At 50.5% G+C, this 23,121-nt stretch overlaps 1 protein-coding gene and 1 pseudogene across 1 annotated transcript in view; both read right to left on the reverse strand.

Annotated features, from left to right (window-relative positions):
- Nucleotides 1–3,178: 3,178 nt before the first annotated feature.
- LOC116568433 lies at nt 3,179–3,326 on the reverse strand (annotated as a pseudogene).
- Nucleotides 3,327–20,047: 16,721 nt separating this feature from the next.
- LOC116567185 (bone morphogenetic protein 8A-like) overlaps nt 20,048–23,121 on the reverse strand; it is a 33,253-nt gene continuing 30,179 nt past the window's right edge. The window contains 1 exon segment of the mRNA XM_032302101.1: nt 20,048–21,279. Within this exon segment, the coding sequence (XP_032157992.1) occupies nt 21,130–21,279 (150 nt within the window). The 3' untranslated portion in view covers nt 20,048–21,129.

Below are 23,121 nucleotides of genomic sequence, written 5' to 3' on the forward strand. Positions count from 1 at the left end.
TGACTTACTTAATACTGATAGCAAAGGAAACAACCGGGACAACCTACTGAATGGGAGAAGATATTTGTAGACATCTAATAAAGGGTTTGGATCCAAAATATATAAAGAACTACAACTCAGGGCACCTGGCTAGCTCAGTTGGTAGAGCACGCAAATCTTAGTCTCAGAGTTGGGAGTTCGAGCCCCATGTTGGGCATAGAGCCTACTCAAAAAAAAGGGGGCTGGGAAAGAAACACCAAATAATAAAATTAAAACATGACAGCAGACGTGAACAGATGTTTCCCCAAGGACAGACAGCCAACAGACCCGGAAGGTGCTCGCCATTTGTCAGGGAAGTGCAAATCAAAACAACAATGAAGTACACCTCACACCTGTCAGAATGGCTGAAATCAAAAGAAACGTGTTGAGGACCTGGAGAAATAGGAACCCTTGTGCACTGGGAGTGGTAATGCATCTGGTGCAGCCACTCTGGAAAGCAGTATGGAGGTTCCTCAAAAAAAAAAAAAAAATTACCCACCCACTAATAACACCATTGGGTATTTACCTAAAGAATATGAAAATACTGGGGCACCTGGGTGGCTCATTCAGTTAAGGATCTACCTTTGGCTCAAGTCATGCTCCCAGAATCCCAGGATCGAGCCAGCTCTTGGGCTCCCTGCCTGGCTGGGGGTCTGTTCTCCCCCTGATAACTCCCTCTTTCTTACTCTGAAATGGGCAAATAAAATCTTAAAAAATACAGAAATGGTAATTCAAAGGGATACACGCATCCCTATGTTTATTGCGGCATTACTTAATAGCCAAACTATGGAAGCAGCCCAAGTGCCCACTGATAGACGAATGAATAAAAAGAAGTGTGTTTGTGTGTGTGTGTGTGTGTGCACATATATGTACATTGGAAAATTATTCTGCCATAAAAGAATGAAATTCGCCATTTGAAACAACATGGATGAATAGAGCTAGACCGTGTAATGCTAAGCGAAATAAGCCAGGGAAAGACAAATACCATAACGATTTCACTCAGGTGGAACTTAAGAAACCAAAAGAACAAAGAAAAAGACAAACCAAAAAACACTCTTAACTCTTAAAACAGCCCCCTCCCCAAACCCCTAGACTCTTAAATACAGAGAACAAAGTTACCAGAAAGGAGGTTTGTCAGGGGTGGGGGGGTGGGGGGGTGTTGGTGTTGGGTAAAATAGGTGATGGGGATTAAGATTACATTTATCTTGGGGCGCCTAGGTGGCTCAGTGGGTTAAGCCGATGCCTTCCGTTCAGGTCATGATCTCAGGGTCCTGGGATCGAGTCCCGCATCTGGCTCTCTGCTCAGCAGGGAGCCTGCTTCCTCCTCTCTCTGCCTGCCTCTCTGCCTACTTGTGATCTCTCTCTGCCAAATAAATAAATAAAATCTTAAAAAAAAAAAGATTACATTTATCTTGAGCACATAGTCCAGTATATGGATTCGCTGAATCACTATACTGTACACCAGAAACGAATATAACATTGTTGATTATGTTAATCACACCAGCATTAAAATATATAGAAATAAAGGCCGGGTCTGAAGTAGAGTCCAATATTTTCTGACTTCTGCAGTTAATGTGGCTATGTATTTGGGCTCTCCGTTACCCTCTGAGTGACACCACCACCACCACCCCTCCCACCCTCCCCACCCCCCGCAACCAAGATCCACCTGCCGGTCGACGAGAACACAGCGCCAGGGGCAGCCAGCGCGGGGGCGGGTCTGGGGCAGAGCCTAGCTACAGCTTCCGGCGGAAGATCCTGGGAGCAAGATGGCTGCCACCCAGCGCGAGCTCTTCGTTTTTCAGGCGGTGTGGGGACTCTACTGAGGCGAACCGAGCGGGTCTCTTGTGGCTCTGCTCCCCCAGCCTGTGAGCAGCGCCCCGCGACCTTTGCTGAGCCCAGCGCTGCCCAGAACGCGTTCCCCTCTGACCCTGGTCTCGGGAGAGTTGGTGAGATCTGTTATCGTGACCTCGGACCGCATTCCAAACTCTCCTGCCCATTCATTCCGTAAACTCCGCAGTCCTGGCCCCTTAGAAGAAGGAACTCACAGAGTAGGTGGAGAATTATGGAAAACATCTTTACCGCAGGGGCTGGTGAGTACCACGGTGCGAGCGGTTGATGGACAGTGTTGATGTCGAGCTGAGGGTTTCGGGGAAGGAGCGCTCCATCTGGATACGGCAGGGCAAACTACCCCAAGGCACAGAGGTCAGAGCTGGGTTTGAAAGATCTGGAGTAAGGCTGTTGCCTGAACGGAGAGCAGCAAGACCCTGGAGGGGTGAAGTAGTCTTAGCATTTGGGGGCAAATGATTTGCGTTGAGGGAGCAAGGGAGAAAGAAGGACAGATAGGTGGGCAGGGCTCAAGTTAGGAGGGTCTTATATGCTGTGCTAAGGAATTTGGATTCTGTCCGGTGGGCATTAATGAGCTTGTGGAGAATATTAAACAGGATTTGCACTTTCTTGGATTCATTCTAGTGACTGTATAGAAAAGAGAGTCAAACTGGAAGCGATGAAGGTATCAGAGTAACTAGAGGCGAGATGTAGATCTGAAAGGGGATGGGGAGGAATGTTCCTCACACATCATATTGTATACCCACAAGACTAGGGACTCTCCTTCCCCTCCCCGCTGCTTTCTTGCTAACAGTGTTGCCGCAGCCTGTACCAGGAGTGTGGAGGGCATTGGTTCAGAAGGCACTTGGTCTTTGCAGGTGGGCTGGCAGAGGAGGTGGAGGACAGAGTTCTTCATGCTGCTTCTGTTCCTTTTGGAGACATCGCAGATACTTAGTTTCTTCCGGTGAAACAGGCGAGACCTTTCAATGTCTCATTTTCAGATTCCTAACATCAGAAAAAGAACTTCAGAAAAAATTTTAAGTCATGTATAGTTGTGTGTAACATTGTGTATAGTTGGTATGTAACAAAATTCAGGAGGATGTCTCTCTAGGTCAACATGACTGTGATCTTGGTGATGGAAGAGGAACATTCTGAGGACAACAGGGCCAGGGTGGTGGTGTGGCTCTGGGCTGAAATTCACAGAGATTGACAGTTTGTTGGATTTGAGGAAAGGCTTTCTCCACATTCGAACCATTTGGAGCCTTTGATTTCTGATCATTTAATAATACACGCTGTATGGTAGGATTCAGTAGGAAGATAGTTTTAGAAAAATCTTGAAAGGTCTGAGTGTTGTTTCATGCCACCTGCTAGGTAGCTATACCCCACTGCACCTGCTGATCAGAACTCCTTTGTTGTCAGCTGTGCTTTTAAACTGATAAGAACAGATACTACACTTGATCTTAGCCAAAAGGCCGAGAAGCGATCAGCTGTGCTTTTAAATAGCAAAGGGCAGCAGGGACACTCAGCTGCAACAGTAAGGGCTCTGGCCTCTGCTCACCCTGGGGGGAGTTTCCCTTAAAATGGTATCCAAGTTACTGTGCACATTTCTATGTGATCCTTGGTTGTTGTTCTCTAAGATAAGAGTTTTAGACCCAGCTGTGCCACTAACTCTGGGTGTGATACTTAAACTGAAGCTTTGTTTCTTTGTTTCTTCTTCTTCTTCTTTTTTTTTTTTTAAGATTTTATTTATTTATTTGACAGACAGAAGTCACAAGTAGGCAGAGAGGCAGGCAGAGAGAGAGAGAGGAGGAAGCAGGCTCCCTGCTGAGCAGAGAACCCGATGCCGATGCCGGGCTTGATCCCAGGACCTTGAGATCATGACCTGAGCCGAAGGTAGAGGCTTTAACCTACTGAGCCACCCAGGCACCCCTGAGGCTTCGTTTCTTAAATAAAACAGTAAGAGTCGTTTTTTGAGTGCTGTACCATCCCTGAATTCTATAAATTAGTAACTCCTGTTGCTCTCGCTGTCTGCCAGCCAACATAGCCTTTTCCTGAGGACAAGCACTAGGCTCCTTCACAAGTAGTCACCTAACTCAGTAGTGAGGTCGAACTCTGTACTCATTTGGTGCTCAGTTGGAGTGAATAATTTTTTTAAAAGATTTTATTTATTTATTTGACAGAGAGATAGAGAGAGCCAGAGAGGATAAGCAGGGAGAATGGCAGAGAAGAGGAGAAGCAGGCTCCCCGTGAGCAGGGAGCCCGACGGGAGGCTCCATCACAGGATCCTGGGATCATGACCCAAGTTGAAGGCAGATGCTTAACCAACAGAGCCACAGATGGAGTGAATAACTGATAACCAACTTGATCTACGTTCTGTAAGTCTTACAAACAGAAGTTGTTAAAATGCCTGGAAAGTACCTTAAGACTTAAATTCTATAGTGGTAGAATTGGATGGTACGAAGTTTAAAAATTCACTTCCCTGTTTAGCCATGTTTACTTAAAATTATTTTAAAATTTCTGGAAGCATCTAAAAATTAGATTTCTTTATCTTTCTTTTTTTTTTTTTTTAAAGATTTTATTTCTTTGTCAGAGAGATAGGCACAGCGAGCGAGGAAATACAAGCAGGGGGAGTGAGAGAGGGAGAAGCAGGCTTCCCTCGGAGCAAACAGCCCGATGTGGGGCTTTATCCCAGGACGCTGGGACCATGACCTGAGCTGAAGGCTGACGCTTAACCACTGAGCCACCCAGGCACCCCAGATATCTTTATCTTTTTAAATTTTATTATTTATGGGGCGCCTGGGTGGCTCAGTTGGTTAAGCGTCTGCCTTGGGCTCAGGTCATGATCTCAGTGTCCTGGGATTGAGCCCCTGCACAGGACTCCTTGCTCAGTGGGAGCCTGCTTCTCCCTCTCCCTCTGGCCCAGGCCCCTGCTCTCTTACTCTCTCTGTGTCAAATAAATAAAATCTTTAAAAAAAAAATAAAGACTTTATTTATTTGTCCGAGAGAGAGAGAGAGAGCACAAGCAGGGGGAGCGGCAGGCAGGGTGGCTGCACACAACAGAAATTTACTGTCCTAGCTCTTCTACCTCTGCAGGCTAGAAGTCCTCCATCAAGGTGCTGGCAGGTCCGTGCTCCCTCTGAAGGCTCTAGGGAAGAATCCTGCCCTCCCTAGCTTCTGGCAGCTCCTGGCAGTCTTTGGTGTTCTTTGGCTTATAAACACATTAGCCCTGTCTTTACCCTGTCTGCACGGGGCCTCGTTCCCTGCATGCATCTGTGTCTCCTCTACTTGGAAGGGTACCAGTTATGGCACTTAGGGCTCATCTTAATCCAGTATGAACTCACCTAGACTAATTATGTCCGCAAAGACCCTATTTCTAACTAGGGCCACGTTCCGAGATTTGGGCGGACATGAAATTTCGGGGGACATTCAACCCCCAGATCCCTGGTTTGGTGGGGACTGTTGCTGAGGGACTGGACATTCTGGATGAAGGAAGGTCCACCAGGCCGGGCTCATAGTTCCCCTCATGTAGGCAGAATATGGAAGGCAGACCCTGCAGAGCCCCAAAGCCTTCTGGGGCCTGGCGTTGCTGCTCCTGGCTCCCCTGTGTGATCTGCTCCCCTAACCTGAACACACATTCTTACATCACCAGCTCTAATGAGCATTTAGTGCGCGCTGTTTGTTAAATGCGTCTAACCTAGGTGGTGGGTAGGTAGGAAAGGAAAATGTGTCTTTTTTTCCTGTGCTTGTGCTACTGAGGTTTTATTTCAGTGCAAGTCACAGGAAGAGTGGGACTGTGAGCACGAACCCATGGTCTCTTAGCGGGCGCTCACAGCAGCCGACAGCCTGGTCTGGCTGAGAATCTCTGCTTTCTGCTGAAGCCCTTCTGGGATACTCGCTGAGGATACAGGAGACCCTCAGGCGCCTACTGTGTTTCCAGTTTCTACAGTTTCAAAGTTATCTATGAAGCAAAAGTTGTCATTATGGGAAGGGTGTCACTGGGAACTGGCTGCTTACAAAATGAATTATCATTTACAAATCCTTCCCATTGAACATTCACATAAATGCCAACCGTCAGTGTTGGCCAATCTCTCCCTGACATGTTTGCATCTGCGTTGGGGGTCAGCAAACTTCGGACAACAGCCCACATCCGGCCTGCAGCCTGTTTTTGTATGGCCTGTGAGCTAAGTCGTTTTTTATATGTTTAATGGGTTGTGGAGGGGAATAAGAATATGCAGCAGAGACTATGACCCACAAAAAATATTTACCGTCTAGCTCTTGACGGAAAGTTTGCTGGCCTCCAGTCTAGGGCGATGTACTGCAAATAGTGGGTAAATGGCTTGCAGGGTAAACTGTGAAGCCGGTGCCAGAGGTGGGGTTCCGCGAAGCGTGTGAAAATGATCATGGAAAACGGCTGGCTCTGGTCAACAGAGCAGAGACTCTTTTGAGCCCTTGAAAAGTGGCTGTCTCATAAAGTTAAACCAAAAAAACCCTGCAATGATTGTGATAGGCTGAGTGCTTCAGGAGAAAATGATTTAAATTCCTACTGCTGCTGTAAAAAATTACCACCAATTTAGTGGCTTTAAAAACACCATGAATGTGGGTTCCTGGGTGGCTCAGTGGGTTGGGCCTCTGCCTTCGGCTCAGGTCATGATCCCGGGGTCCTGGAATCAAGCCCTGCATCGTGCTCTCTGCTCGGCGGGGGGCCTGCTTCCTCCTCTCTCTGTTTCTCTGCCTACTTGTGATCTCTCTCTGTCAAATAAATAAATAAAATCTTTTAAAAAAAAACAACACACCATGAATGGGGGCACCTGGGTGGCTCAGTCGTTAAGCATCTGCCTTCGGCTCAGGTCATGACCCCAGGGTCCTGGGATCGAGCCCCACATCGTGCACCCTGTTCAGCGCGGAGCCTGCTTCGCCCTCTCCCTCGCCCTGCTTGTGTTCATCTTTCTGTCAGATAATTAAATAAAATCTTAAAAAGAAAAACCAAAACAGCACAAATGCATTATCTTATAGTTCTAGAGGTCAGAAGTCCAGAGTGGGTCTAACTGAGTGAGCAGAGCTCCATTCCTTGTGGAGGGTCTAGGGAGAGTCTCTTTTTTTTTTTTCATTTTCCAGCTTGTAGAGATTGACCTCATTCCTTGGCTTTTGGTTCCTTCTGTCTTCCAGCCAGCAGTGGCCAGGTGAGTCTTTCTCACGCTGTACCGCTCTGAAACTAATTCCTCCTCCCTCTGCACATTTCGAGCCCCCCTGGGATTACCCTGGGTGATCTGAGTAATCCAGTATGATATCCTTATTTTAAGGTCAGCAGACTAGCGACCTTAATTCCATCTGCAACCTTACTTCCTTCTCGCCATGTAATTCTGCATATTCATAGGTTCTGGGGAATGGGCTGTGGACATCTTGAGGGCACCATTGTTTTGCCTACAACAACTCTTAAATGTTTGCACTCTCCCCTTTTTTATCTTTATGATCAATCTTTTATTTTCCTTATGATCAGTCTTCATGACTGAATATAAAATAAGGATATGTCATGCTATTGTTCAATTTTTTTCTTAATTGCTAGAAGTGAAATTAGTACTTGATTCTTCTGTGTTTCTAAGAGTAAGAGGATAGCTCTAATTATGACTCATTAAATTAAGAATTGGTTTTTTTTTTTAGTTTTCATGAAAAAAAACAAAACAAACCTTTTTATTTTTTAAGATTTTATTTATTTATTTGACAGAGAGCACAAATAGGCAGAGTGGCAGGTAGAAGGAGAAGAGAAGTAGGCTCTCTGCTGAGCAGGGAGCCCAACGTGGGGCTGGATCTCAGGACCCTGGGATCATGACCTGAGCCGAAGGCAGACGTTTAATCAATTGAGTCACCCACAAACCTTTTTAAAAAACCTTTTTAAAAAATCTATGTACTTATCTTTTCCCAGTATCAGTTATTCTTGGATAATAAAATATTCCTATACATTGTTCCATGTTCTCTGTTACTCTTTCATCGGACATGTCCCCCACCAGCCAGCAATACTGTTTTGTCTCCCATTTAGTGCTGATCTTGATTTTTTTCATAAAGATTTTATTAGAGGGGCGCCTGGGTGGCTCAGTGGGTTAAGCCGCTGCGTTCGGCTCGGGTCATCATCTCAGGGTCCTGGGATCGAGTCCCGCATCGGGCTCTCTGCTCGTCAGGGAGCCTGCTTCCCTCTCTCTCTCTCTCTGCCTGCCTCTCCATCTACTTGTGATTTCTCTCTGTCAAGTGGATAAATAAAAAAAATCTTTAAAAAAAAAAAAAGATTTTATTAGAGAACTTGTTGGGGGCCAGGGAGAAAGAGAAGCAGACTTCCTGCTGAGCTGGGAGCCCCATGCGGGGCTTGATCCCAGGACCCCAAGATCATGACCTGAGCCAAAGGTGCTCCTGATCTTGAGCCACCCAGGCACCTCTGATCTTGATTTTTTAAAGTGGACTCTACATGGTAACTGCATTTACCCTTATAATTTCCAAGTTCTGAGCTCAGATCCGAAGATGCCAGCACAGAACTTTCTGTTGGTGTTGAAAAAAAAAGAAGTATGTGGTGGCTCAGGGATAGTTTAGCTTTGTGCTTAGTTTGCCATTGGGGGAGTGTGGGCTCCCAGCACAGAATTAATCATGAGCAAGTCTCAGACTTCTTAGAAGTATATGGAGTCTTTTTTTTTTTTTCAGATTTTATTTATTTATTTGACAGAGAGAGACACAGAGAGAGGGGGAACATAAACTGAGGGAGTGGGAGAGGGAGAAGCAGGCTTCCTGCCGAGCAGGGACCCGACGTGGGCCTCGATCCTAGGACCCTGGGATCATGACCTGAGCTGAAGGCAGACGCTTAATGACTGAGCCTCCCAGGTGTCCTTTTTTTTTTTTTTTTTTTTTTAAACAAAGTTTAAGGGGCACCTGGATGGCTCAATAGTTCAGCATCTGCCTTCAGCTCAGGTCATGATCCCAGGGTCTTGGGATCAAGCCCCGAGTTGGGCTCCCTGCTTGACGGGAAGCCTGCTTGTCCCTCTCCCACTCCCCCTGCTTGTGTTCCCTTTCTCACAGTCTCTGTCAAATAAATAAATAAAACCTTAAAAAAAAAATAAAACAAGGTTTAAGAAGCTGAGTTGTATTGCAGTCTTTTCAGAATGAATTGAATTCTGTGGGCGGATAATTCGTGTCCATTTAGCCAACGTGGTGAAGATTAAGGAAGGCTCCTCATGACCAGGAGAGTGGGGACAACTGCAGATTCCTTGTCATGTCCTCAGCTTTGCCTCTGCTGCCTTTTTTTTTTTTTTTTAAGATTTTATTTATTTATTAGAGACACAGCTAGAGACATTTGCTGCCGTGGCGGCATGTGTCCACGGGTAGAGGGGTGTGGCGGGGAAGGGAGTGCGGCAGCTCCCTGGAAACAGGATGAGATTCTCCGCAAAGCTAGAGCCATTGTCCCCATGCGAGTCTTGCTCCGGGATGTAGACACAGACTGTGCCCTTCCAGCCTTGACAGCGGCTAGGACTTCCCTTTTGGCTTGTTTCAGTCCTGCTTTGGTTCTCTCGTCTGCCTCTGCGTGAGAGCCCCATGGGGTGTCCACTTTGCTGACAGAATAGCGAAGGACTGGGCACAGCTAGCGAGCTGTGGGCCAGCAGCTGGAGTTTCTGAGCATTTGTTTGATTCTTTCCTTTCAGTGTGGGCAGTGATGACTGCCGGAAGAAGTTTTCTGGGAAGACTCTCGAAGAGAATATAGAGGAAGAAGGGTCGGAGCCTGTCAGAGGAAGCCCAGGAGGTGAGATGGAAGGCATGCGCCTCCCCAGAAGGGCTGGCACTTTCCACCCAGGGCGCTTCTGAGGTGGGCGGCGCTGGGTGAGCTGAGAGGAGGCTATCTCCTCCACGCGGGGCTCTGGGTGAGAAGTCGCTGTGCGTGCTTGGGTACCGGCTTGTGACTGCTAGATGGGGGTCTGAGCTGAGAAAGGACCGTGAGGACACCCCCTCACCAGCGCCCGCCATCCTCCTGACCTTTCCTGCAGCCTCACTGAAGCCTTTGGCACCAGCTCGCTGTCTTCCTATTCCTGGCCTGATTCCAGAGAGGCCCCAGCCCCTCAGAATGTACCAGGTGCCAGGCGCTTCCTGCCTCAACACTTTCTCCTACGTCTCCATATCCCTCGCGACCCTTGCTTCTGGGAGTAAATAAGCGAGCTCCCCCTCGTCTGCCCACCCTTGGAGCAGCGGTGTTGGTGGGAGCTCCTCGCTTAGCCCTCGGCTCCTCTCTGCGCGCTGCCCCTGCAGTTTCGGCCACTGTGGCCTGTGCCTGGGCTTATCACAGCCACTCAGCCTGCTGCTGATTTCCTGATGGCCAGGGCTAGCCTTGACCTCTCTGCTGAGTTTCATGTGTTTCTGCCTGCATGTCTCCCAGTCACCATAAATCAACAGAGCCTGTCCCGAGTGGATTTCCTCTCTCCCAGTCACCATAGATCAGCATAGTACGTGCTAACTGGATTTCCTCTCTCCTTCGGGCCTGACCATCCTGAGTCCCCAATCTGAGTGAATTCTGGTGTCTCCTGCAGCCGCCCAAACCAGGGACTTCTGTGCCTTCTCCGGCCCCGCACCACCGTCCACACCTGCTGTATTGCCATATACCCTGCTAATGTTCCCTCTGCGTCGGCTCGCATCTTCTCTCCTGTTCGTTCCCGCCGCGGGGGCTTGGCTCAGCCTCTCTCATGGCTCCTAAGAATAGTGACAACCACTCCCTAGCTTGGTGTCCCCGCCCTGGGTCTCTTTGCTCCTGTCCTGAGCAGCCAGAGGGAGCTTTCTGAGGCTCAGAGCAGGCCATATGGCTCTCCCCAAGCCGCCTGAGGACTCCTCTTCTGCAGCGATGAGTCCAGGTTCCTTCAGGGGCCCAGAAGGACCCTCCGTGTTTGGACCCCACTCATGTCTCCACGTTGTGTCCCCATTTGGCATTCTAGGACAGAGTTTGTAGGTCCTTAGAAATCTCTGTGTTTTCACATAAGCAGTTCCTTGGCCTGGAAGTTCTCTTTCCAGTCGACTTCATCTTACTCACTCCTACTCACCTTTCATCGCGGAGCTCAGTTGCTACCTTTGCCAGGAAACTTTTCTGACTCCTCCAGTGGAGTGAGATAAGGTTCCTTCTGGGCTTCCATGGGCTCTGGGCCCCTCCGGCACCCCCAGTCCTGGCACTTAGGGCATTATTTTGACCGTATTTTATAAGAGATGTTGAAATGTTGTTTGCTCTGTACCAGGCACTGTTCTAAGTGCTTTACCGATATTGAATCCTGATGATAACCCTTGGAGGTAAGTACTACTACTGTCTCCAACTCAAGGTGACAAAACTGAGCCCAGGGAGAGCCAATAACTTGCCCAAACACGTCACATCTCTGAAGTGGTGGTGGACCCACGATGGGAACGAAGGCTGTGTGGGGCCCGGGCTCTGCGCCTCCCGCGCCCCCGAGGTCAGCGCTCCCCTGCTGGGCCAGGACACCTCAGAGGCCTGATTTCACAGTTCCAGTACTGGGCCTGCAAGCTCAACACATTTATATTGACCTCTTCATCACATCACAGATAACTCAGAGACCGAGGTTTCCTCTAGCAAACGACGGTAGGGTTTATCCTGGCTGCTGTATTTCTCAGTGAGTCATCCCGGTGCACTCGGAGCTCAAGGCAAGGCCTGACCTCCTCGCTGTCTCCTGGGCGCTCGGGGCCCCACCCCAGCGCAGCCCTTTCTGCTTCCGCTGCAGCCAGGCTAGGACCTGTAGGGCGCGGCATGGAGGGAAGTCATGGGTCCCTGTGACTCGAGTAAGGGGGGTGGGCTGGAACTGGGGTTGTTTTTCATTTTGTTTTGTTTTTTAAAAGGTTTTATTTATTTATTTGACACACAGAGAGAGACTATACGCAGGGGAAGCAGTAGAGAGAGCGGCAGAGGGAGAGGGAGAAGCAGGCTCCCCAGTGATCAGGGAGCCCCACCTAGGGCTCAATCCCAGGACCCTGGGACCATGACCTGAGCCAGAGGCAGATACTTAACCTGCTGAGTCACTCAGGCACTCCTGAACTGGGATTTGCGGGTGTGAAGAGTGGTGCACTGCAGGCCAGGGAGGTGGGGTTCTGTGACCCTGGACCAGGGTGCAGCAATGTGTGTGTTGGGGGGGGGTCCCTATCACTGGGGGTCCAGCTGGCAGCTGCCTTCCACCTCCCCTTCTGTGGCCCCAGACCTTCCCTGAGAGCACCTGGCTGCAGCCCACTCCCCGCATCTGGGTTCTTGGTGTGGATGCAGAAGACTCAGTCTCTGGCTTGGGGAGGCGGGGTGCTCTCCGGCCTGACCATTTCTTCTGCGTCTAGGGGGAGCCCATGGCAAAAAAGGCCTGCTCAAACCCTCAGGAGTACATGGACACCAAGACTGGGAACAAGCCGGCCGGCCGCATCCAGATGCTGCTGCGTTCGGACGTTGTCCCCGTGACTGCAGGTGCGCGGGACTTGGGGCAGGATGCTGGAGGCCAAGCAGGCTGGGGAGGAAGCTGCCTGGAATCGGAGACTTTAGCACTTTTTATCTGAGCCCTTCCGAGGCATCCAGGACCCCAGCATCTCATCACATGAGCCTGAGCACACAGTTTTGGGAACATTAGAAAGAATAGGCAGTTGAAACTCATAAATTGTATTTTTTTTTTTTTTTTGTAGTTTTGTTTTGATATATTTGCAGGCTTACAGATAAGTGGAATAAGAATTCTGTAAGAATAGTACAGGGAACTCATATAGCCTTTATCCACTCATTAATTTATTTTTGCCTCCTACTCTTTTCCATTTAATTCATACACACAGATAGATAAACTTGCCCCCTACTCTGCCAGTTGAGAGGAAGTTGAAGATACCATGTCTCTTGATCCCTAAATAGTTGAGTATATATTTCCTAAGAACAAGAATGTTCCCTTACGTGATCACAGCGTGACCATCAAAATCAGGAAATCGAGCATCTGTGCACTGTTTCTGGTCTTCAGGCCGCGCTCAGATCTCGTCCCCTTCCCCAGTATCGCCCTTTCTAGTAACCGTAGCGGTTGGCCTTCCCTGGCAAGGACTGCTGCACGGCAGGGTCCAGACTCTAGTCTCCCTCTGTTTGGAGCAGGGTCTCAGTGTCTTTCTTGATCTCGATGACTTTGAAGAGAACAGGCCTGTTTTTTAAGACCGTTTCTCAGTGTTTGCCTGGTACTCCCCAGTGAGGTCCTCTCCCCGGAACACCTCACTAGGGCATCGCGTAAGGACGTGCGTGAAGAGGTCACTGCTAGTATTTGTGACAGTAACTTCGGCCGCTTGCTTAAGGAGCCGGCTGCCAACTTTCCCCACTTTGAAGCGTCCATGTGTGGGCTTTAAATTGAAAGCTGACATTTTTTTCTCCTCACTGCTCCCCCCTCCCCCACCCCTCCACATCTCTTTGAGGTAGCTGCTATTCACCGGTGTTGTATGTTTCCTATTTTCTTACATATTCTTTCTTTTTTTTTAAAAGAAGTTTCTTTTTTTTTTTTTTTAAGTTTTTTATTTTTTTAAATTTTTTATTATTTTTATTTTTTTAATTTGACAGAGATCACAAGTAGGCAGAGAGGCAGGCAGAGGGAGAGTGGAGGAAGCAGGCTCCCTGCTGAGCAGAGAGCCCAATGTGGGGCTTGATCCCAGGACTCTGAGTTCATGACCTGAGCCAAAACCAAGAGTTTGCCACTTAACCAGCTGAGTCCCCCAGGAGCTCCTATAAGTCTTTGGATTTGTATGTAAAATGGAGTTACGTTCTTAAGATAATTCTCTGCTACATGAATGTTTCTCAGGGCATTTGAAAGTCTGAGAGGATTAAGAATAATTCTTCCTTAGGGCACCTGGGTAGCTCAGTCAGTTAAGTGTCCAACTCTTTTTTTTTTTTTTTTTTAAAGATTTTATTTATTAATTTGACAGAGAGAAATCACAAGTAGACGGAGAGGCAGCCAGAGAGAGAGAGAGGGAAGCAGGCTCTCTGCTGAGCAGAGAGCCCGATGCGGGACTCGATCCCAGGACTCTGAGATCATGACCTGAGCCGAAGGCAGCGGCTTAACCCACTGAGCCACCCAGGCGCCCAAGTGTCCAACTCTTGATCTCAGCTCAGGTCTTGATCTCAGGGTCATGAGTTCAAGCCCCATGTTAGGCTCTATGCTGGGCAGGGAGCCTGCTTTAAAAAAACAGAGAAGAAAAAGATTTATTCTTCCTTACGTGGGACATTGCTAGACAATGATTCCTTGCTCCCTTCCCCATAATGCCAATATCACCCCAGGATTACCGACAACCAAAACATAAACCTTGAAGTTTCCAAGTGGCCTCGAGGGGGCAGTCTTACCCTATTTAGAGCCAGCACCCTCGCCTGACCTTTCCAGTCCCAGGGCTTCCTGCCCTCCCATCAGCCATGCTGGTCCCCATGGGGTGTCTCAGAGCTCACGGGCTCTCTTGCTGCTTCCCTGCCAGACACTTCCTCCCCTCTTCCTTGTCTCTGTCCGCACCAACGCCGCCCACCTAGCTGCCTGCTCAGCTTAGCATCATCATTATTATTGAATTGCAAGAGTTCTTTTAATATTCTAGGTGTAGGTCTCTTATCAGATACATGATTTGCAAGTGTTTTCTGTCATTCTGTGGGATGTTGTCTTCTTTCTTTACAGTGTGCTTTGAAGCACAAAGGTTTTAATTCTGCTTAAGTCCAATTTATCTATTTTTTCTTCCATCAGTATATTTTTGACATCATAACTAAGAAAGTTTTGCCTAACCTAAGATTATGAAGATTTACTCTTATATTTTCTTTTAAGAGTTTTATGGCTTAGCTCTTACATTTAGGGCTTTGATCCATTTTGAGTTAATTTTTGTGTTATAGTGTGAGAAAAGAAGTCTCATTTCCTTCTTTTGCATGTGGATGCCCAGTTGTTGCAGGATCATCTGTTGAAAAGGCTGTTCTTTTCCTGTTTAAATGTCTTGGCATCCCTGTTGATGCCAATAAAACCATCCCTGGGTTGTATTTCTGGCCTTTCTATTCCGTCTCGTTGATCTGTAGATCTGTCCCATGCCAGTCCCATGCTGTCATGTATCCTTCAGCTCCATAGTACATTTTGAATTTGTCAAGTGTGTGTCCTCCACGATTTTGTTCTTTTTTTTTTCAGATTGTTTTGGCTATTCTAGGTCTCTAGCATTTCCACATGAATTTTGGGAATAACTTGTCAATTTCTGCAAAAAAACCAGCTGGGATTTTGATGGAGGTTGCACTGAATCGATAGATCAGTTTGGAAGGTGTTGCCATCTAAACAGTATTAAGTTTTCCAGTCCGTACATGGGGGTCTTCCCATTTGTTTAGGTCTCCTTTCACCTCTTTCAGTAATATCTTATCGTTACCAGAGTATAAGCCTATATTTTCTTTTGTTTTCTTCTGTTTGGTTTTTTTTTTTTTCCCCCAGGAAACCTCTTTATTGGGCAAAGCCAGCCTACTCTTGGCCTACAAGGGACAAGGAATGTGGAGAAGGAGACCGGGATCTCACAAGGTCAGGGACCCAGACATTTTGTGGGGCCAGCAGAGGGCAGAAGCGAGGGTGTTGAATTTATTCCTAAGTTTTTAATTTTTTTGCTGTTATTGGAAATGGAGTTATTTCTTTTTTTAAAGATTTTTATTTATTTGACAGAGAGTGAGATAGGACAAGCAGGGAGAGTGACAGGCAGAGAGGGAGAAGGAGGCTTCCCACTGAGTAGGAATCCCGACATGGGGCTCGATCCTAGCACCCTGGAACCATGATCTGAGCCAAAGGCAGATGCTTAACTGACTGAGCCACCCAGGCACCCCTGGAATTGTTTTCTTGATTTCATTTTCAGATTGTTCATTGCTAGAGTATAGAAACTGATTTTTGTACATTGATTTCATATTCTGCAACTTTGCTGAATTTATTAGTCCTAATAGTTTTCTAGTGAATTCCTTAGGATTTTTTGTATACCACCATATCATGTCATCTGCAAATTTCACTTCATTTTTTTGCCATTTCCCCTGACTAGAACTTTTAGTACAATGTTGAATGGAAGTGGTGAGGGCAGACATCTTGGTCTTATTCCTGCCTTTACGGGGGAAATATCTGGTCTTCACCATGTGGGGGTTTTTTGTAGGTGCTCTTTATCAGACTCAGGAAGTTCCCTTCTATTCCTTTTTTGTTGAGTGCTTATCATGAGGTGTTGGTTTTATAACATGCCTTTTCCGTGTCTGTGGAGAGGATTGTGTGTCTTTTGTACTTTATTCTGTTAAGGTACTGTATTGTATTGCTTTTTGGATGTTAAACCAGTTTTGCGTTCCCGAGACGAATCCACAGTTACCTTTTGAGTGGCTAGACTGTGAGCTACACTGGGGCTTAGCCTGGTTACAAAGTAGAAATGAAAGCACAAACCAATCTAAAATGATTTAAGCAGCTCTGCTTACCATTTCCTTGACTGTCCATTGAGCAAAAAACTAAGGATCCACATGGTGTTGTCCTAGATTCTGAGGGGACTGCTCGAAGGGCTGTTGGCAGTGTGCACACACACCCCTCTGAGGGCGTCACTTCCCATAACGTAAGTCCTAGCTTTTGTGCTGCTGCCCGCCAGCCAGGTCCCAGGAGTTTGCAGAGGTTGCAGCTGTGACTGGACCATCTTCCAAGGCCAAGGACCCTCCCCCGCCGTCTCCCACCCTTGTCCGACCCCCGCAAGCAGCCGAGGTCAGAGCTGGTGCAGGAGGGCCTCGGTCCTCGTGTCCCCTGCTCCCAGGCCAGCAAGGTAGCTGAGCTAGGCTCCACTGGTGCCCTCACATGTGGCCGTGAGTGTGATGGGCACCAGGCCACCCGTTGTTCAGTCACTGACCACTGGTTGGCACTGTCGCACTGAGAAGGCCCGGAGACCTCCTGTGTGCTTGGTGCTGGGGAGTCAGCCAGAGATGCTTCCCACCCCCGGACCCCATAACCAGTGGAAATCGAAGTCTGGTGCCACAGCTTGTAGTGTGGCACACCACGCTGCCTACACCAGTGTTTGGCAGCCGGGCCACCTCCCAGCATGTCCCATCGGTCACCAGAAACAATGTCCAGGGCTGCCGCCCGCTCCCCTGCTGCCGGCCAGGGGCTCTAGATAAGGCTTGAAGCTCAGGAACCGCTGGGCAGGGCTGGTTCTCATTTTGGGTTGAAGTCAGGTTGAGCCTGGAAGGGAGGAGAGAAGCCCACTGGCTTGGGACCCCAGGCCAGCTCCTGTGGGGGAGGGGATGCTGCTAGCCCTGTCTCTGGCATCATAGGCCAACCTTGGCCTCTGCTTTTGGGTGGGACTCGTCCCCCTCTGGTGGGCTGGGGCCCACCTCTGTGGCTGGGATCTCCACCTGCAGGATTCCCAGCAGGGACCCTCGCTCCCTAACCCAGGCCTCCCTCTCACTGCTGCCCAGTCATGGCTGTCAGGACAGGCAGCAGTGAGGCCAGGATAATGGCAGCTGCTCGGGGCTGGTGTGACATCTGTGAGAGGAGAGAGGTCTGCCAAGTCCTCAACAAGGCTGGCTCTCAGGAGGGCATGTGGGGAAGGGGAGCAGGCTGGCCTGGAGCCCCAGGAGGGAGGACCCGTCACAACCCTGTGAACCTGGGAGGTGGGAGGGCCAGGTCCCTTACTTTGCTTCCCTGGTCGCCCTGGGAAGGCAGGACCAGCAGGCTGTCCAGGAAGCCGGCAGACCGGGAACCACAGGGTGGCAGCCGCACTCTCTCTGTTGTGCGAGGGCTTCCCCATCACAGGGGTCCACCCGTAACCACCCCCCTGCAGGTGGTGAGATGTAGGGTCCCGAGAATCCTGGCTGGTGACCCGAGCACCCGGCTGCCTGCCTTTCTGGGGCTGGGCCAGGGCTCCCGAGAGCAAGGTCGTGGGTGCCCCACACCTGCCTCCAGGGAAAGAATGGTGACAGAACTGGGACAGAGGTCAAGGGATAGGATGCTGCAAGTTATATTTTCAAAGAAGATTTAATAACAAATTTTCTAAATATGTCATAGATTGAGTAAGTCAGATCAAGAAGTGCATAGAATATGATCCTAACTTTGCAAAAAATCCATATATTCTACATAAAGACAGACGTGTGTGTCAAGGAAAAAGACTGGAAGGGATTATTAACAATGCTTAGCTCTGTGTGCTCGGATTATGTGTATTTGTATTCTGCTTTTTATTTTCAAAAATTTCCCTGGTGCACACAAAATATTTTCTTCAGCAAGGAAAAAAATTTTAAAGAACCAAGTGCTTGCTCAAGGCTTCCCAGTAAGAAGAGAAATTCCAGGACACCCCCACTTCAGCTTCCTGGAGGTCACAGGTCGGTGCTGGATGTCGGGAGTGGGGACACAACAGCTCCGTCCTCAGCAGAGGTGCCGGGTCGCATGGCTCACTGTGAGTCCCTGTTTGTCCCTGCAGGCTGGGACTTCCACAGGCAGGGTACTGTGTGAGTCCCTACCTCCTCCTGAGATAGGACCACATTTAGATTTTTTAAGAAAAGTGCAGCTTTAAAGTAACACAACATCTCCTGTACATATTCTGGGAGGAGCAGGTGTTAACAGCAAGGCCAACAGGGGAGGCCCAGATACACACATTCATTCAAACTAAGACCTCTGGCAGATGCCGGTCACTGGGCACCATGCAGACGCCGTGCCGAGTGCTTTCGTGGATGCACCAGATCCCACCTGATCTGTCCCTGATGGCCTTGGAAGGGCAGAACCGATACCCCATTCAGAGGGAAAAATCCTCTACCTCAGAATTTGGTCAGTTTAACAAGAGGCAGAGCCAGGATTCCATGCCAGGTCTCCTGGCTCCAAAACCCACCCTGCCTTATTCACAGCCCCCTTTCCTGTGTAGTTCTGGGCATTTCTAGAAGCATGTTATCCACGTCCCTTCAGAGAGACCCAAGAACAGGGCTTTGCCTGATGGGCTGGCATCCGGCCAGGGCTGTGCTATAATGGTGGAGATGCACTGGGGGGGAGGCACACAGAGCAGTGCCCCCCCCCCCCACATACACTAAGGGCCTCAAACTTGGCTATTCCTCTGGCCTCTCTTCCTGGAAGCATTCCTTTGCTGTCAGTGGGCCTGAGGTGACCAGCCTTAGGCTTCTAATGTGCAGCCTTGAACGAAGTCTGGGCTGCCAGGGCAACCATGTAAACAAGATGTCTGTCCCTTTACTGACTTTGCATCCATTGTTCTCTGAAGCCTTTTTTGTTTGGTTTCCATTTGGTGGCTGCCTGGATGGCTGGAGGTTCTAGAAGTCTGTCAGAAAGGCGATGACCAGTCTACTTTTGGCCTGATTGTACAGAAAGGGACTCAGATCATGGTACTGATGTGCCTGCTCGGCATACCCAGTGGCCAAGGCAGTCTGCACCTTTAAAGCATTCATTTTACAAGCTTTCCAGAGCATGCCAGGTTATGTGCTAGGCGCTGGAGAGACCAAATACTGACATTTGTCCAAAGTCTCCAAACCTCCACTGCCCTTGATGCTGGGAAGAGAGAGCCATTAGCTAAGGTCCCTAGATGGCAGGTTTCATGTCCTGTGGCAGCTGGACTCAAGCTATGTCTGGGCCGTGGCAGAGAAGGGAGGGTCCGGGTTTCAGGCTGAGGAAGGAGTCCTGTGTCCCCATGTCACAGAAGAGAAACTGAAGCTTGAATCTGGAAGGGGCCTTGTCCGGATAGCAAACAGGTCAGTGGCCGAGTTGGAACCAGAATACAGGTCTCCTGACACTCCAGCCACTTTGTGCTCCAATCCCTGCCAGCCTGAGGTCACAGCCCCCTGCTACTAGGGAACTGCCCACCTCGCAGATAGTCTGGGTGCACCCTTGGTGTACACGGGGAGGGTCTCCCTCTGCACTCACTCCAGACTCCCCTCCCCATCCCTGTGGAGGGGCCGCTGTCCTGCAGCAGGGTCCCAACGTCCACACCTGCTGGCCCAGGCCCCTCCTCGGGGTGCAGAGCGACTCCTGAAGGACTCATCCTTGGGCACATGGGGGGCTCCACCTGGGCTGGGCTGTGTCTGTGGGGTGGGGCGGGCCCACGAGCTGCTTTTGATGACACAGTATTTTAGGGTTCGGGCAGCTGGACTCTCTCTGTGCCAGCAGGTAAATTACAGGCTTAGCAAGTCAGAAATCAAATAAACAGCCCAGCTGCCTGGGGCAGCTGCTCCAAGGAGAACAGTGGTTTGCGGGAACCTCCCCACCTGGGCCAGCCTCATTACTGCCTGTCACTCCCCCGGGACAGGGGCCTTTTCTTTGGCTCACAGGTCTTGAGAAATAGGAAGGCGCTCCTGGGCGCACAGGGTCGTGCAGACTGGTGAACAACCTGTTCACCAGTCCTGGACTCTACCAGATAGTTCCCACCCTGGCCCTGGGCCTGGCCTGCGGTGGCCCAGGTACCATCTGTGGGTGAAATGGTTGCTCCTTAGTGTGGCAGAAGGGGGACCCGAGCTCAAGCTGCTGGGTGTCTGGAGTTCTGTGCTGAGGGTTCTGAGGCCAGTCCAGGTCACTGGAAAATCCACCCGGGCTGCTTACTGACGTTGGCTGTGGGTGAGGAGCTGGGGAGCAGGGGCCTGAGTGCCATGGACCTCCCACTGCGGCCACTGTCATCACTTCTTGAGAGCTAACTTTGTCTTAGTGCAGAACCTCACATGGAAAAGTTGGAGGGAACTGGACGCCCCTAGGTTATCCACGTCTGCAGGCGGTGGTCACCTCTTCCCCACAGGAGGGGAAGACACGCCATAAATCATCCCTCTTGGCTTCTGTCTGTCTTAGTACGAGGCCTGTCCGGGTTGTTCTGTTTCTAATGTGCTAACTGCTAGTGGGCCAAGTCCTGAGCCCAGTAATACACGGTCCTGAAGGCGAATGCGTGCTCTGGAAATGCCCAGTGTGCTGCCTGGAAAGGGGAAGACGCCCCCTCCCTGCTCAGAGCCCAGCCAGCCGGCCTCACGCTCCAGATGCCCCTCAGATGGGCCTGGGCCAGCCAGTCTGGGCTGGGGTGGCCCAGCATGCGTCCTAAGGCAGGACTTCCAACTGGAACCCAGTGCGGTCTGTGTGTCTGGGGCTGCTGAGGGCGTTAGGCCTGTCAGAGCTGCGCCAGCCCATCTGCCACAAAGCCCAGGGGAAGGGGCAGAGAGATCTGGGGAGACCCTGGCAGGCTGTGGCAGGAGTGTGGCAGGCCCTCCCTGCCACTCCACCTGAGCAGTGATGGCCCTGGAAGGTTTCCTGGCTCTGGAGAGGGGCCTGCCCTCGGCGGGGGGTCCCCCTGCGGTGGGCACTGGCCTCAGTGGCAGCCACAGGCCCGGACCACCATGTTGCGGTGCTTGCGCAGGATGACATTGTTGCTGCTGTCGTAGTAGAGCACGGATGTGGCGCTCAGCTTGGTGGGGGCGCAGCACGCCTTGGGGACTGCATCTGGCTTCATCAGGTGCACCTGGCCGGAGCAGGGGGGCAGCAAAGGTATGAACACGGCAGCCTTGCCCTGGCACCCCCGCCCTCGCTGGCCCCAGAGTCTCTGGCCACTCACCCTCCCCTGCTCCATCCTCTGCCTGTAGTGCAGGCAGGTGCTCATGCGGGGACCTGCCCCACCCCGTGCCCCTCACCCCTGCCCTGGCCCGCTGCCCTTAGGGCCCATCCGCTCCCCTCAGACAGGACACCCCAGCACATGGTGTGCCCAGGAGCCCTCCGAGGTCCCCTCTGCTCCTCTCTCTGTGCTTTCATGATGTGTCTGATCATCTCTTGTCCCCATTAGCTGTTTGCCGTACGTCTCCCCTCCCAAATGTGGGCCAGTGAATGTTCCCAGAACCAAACAAAGCCCAGAATCCTCGGTCCGCCCCCGGAGTGTCCGGCGCTCTTACTCCTCAAAGCACTTCCCAGCCCTGACAGTGACCTCCAAGGCAGCTCCTATTCTGGGCAGACGGAGACCAGGGATGTGGAGGCCACGTGTGATGCTGAGTCACGTGGCTCTCGGCGGCAGGACAGGGACCAGGTGTGGGGACCTGTGACCCTCCTAACAGCCTGACTGCCAGCAAAGAGCCTGCTGAGGGAGTGGCCTCAGGCCTCCTAAAAACAGTTCTCCTGAGCAGTGGTGGGATGGGCTAGGGAGACGGGGAACATGCCAGTAGACAAACAGGACCCACAACAAAGCACAACAAAGCAGTCCTTCTACTCCAACAGCAACTCTGTCCCCAGACAAGGCCTCCTATCCCTGGGTTCACCTGCAGATCCCAGGGTTCACCCCCACCCCCACCCCCACCTACTCTGGACAGCAGCCCTGCCCCATCCCTTGTCAGGGGACCACAGGGGCCCCGAGCCGCTCCCTGCCTGCCCCACCCTTGATCCTGCCCACCTGCACACTGCAGCCAGAGCAACGCTTCTAGAGTAAGTCAGCTCCGGAGACTTCATTGCTAACCCCCTGCACCAGCTTCTCAGTTTACGTAGGATTAAGTCCACCCACCTGGCACCATAAGTGGGACCCCAAGGCCCTGTGACTCGGCCTCTGACCACTTCCAGCATCACCTTCCTGGCCACCCAACACCTCCCTGCAGCCGGAGCCCATCGAGCCATCCTGACTTGGGAGCTGCAGGCGCCCAGGAGCCAGGAGGAGCATGAAGCACATGCATCAAGGACAGCCCGGGGACTCACAGGTCTCATCATCCCTGAGCTCCTCCCGGAAGGTGGCTTCTGGGGGCTGGGGACATATCCATCCCACTTGACGTGAGGAATGCAGGGCTGCAGAGCCAAAGCCCCTGTCAGTGAGGCGCAGTTTCTCTCCCCTGGGGGCCTCACCTTCAACCACCTCTTACTAGACAAATAGGCTCGGGGATACCAGGAACTGGGATTCTAGGTAAACATTCTAGAAAGAAATCTCAACCCCAGAATCAAGAACATTTAAAGCACTTAGGAATGGCAGAGTTGGTAGAAGATGGCAGAGGGGGAGGACTCTGAGCTCACTCCGTCCTGCACATACGGCTAGATGACCTATCCCTGTAAGTAAGGCAGAAAATGACCAAAGGACCAGAACAAACTCCAAAACCAGAGGCAGGGAAGAGGCCACATGGAAGAGAGCAGGAAGGGCAGAAGCGTGGCAGGAAGCTCCCCAGGCCTGGCAGCTGTCTGAGATAGGGGACAGAAACACTAATAAGGAGCTGCGTGGGGAAGGCAAATCCCTATAACATTGGGCTTTGGAAACCAGAGGAGTTGAATTTCATGAGTTCTTACAACCAGCAGGACTTGAATCCTGGAATTTGAAAATTGAGCAGCCTGGTTCTGGGAA

This window comes from Mustela erminea, chromosome 10 (genome assembly GCF_009829155.1).
Source record: "Mustela erminea isolate mMusErm1 chromosome 10, mMusErm1.Pri, whole genome shotgun sequence".
NCBI lineage: Eukaryota > Metazoa > Chordata > Mammalia > Carnivora > Mustelidae > Mustela > Mustela erminea.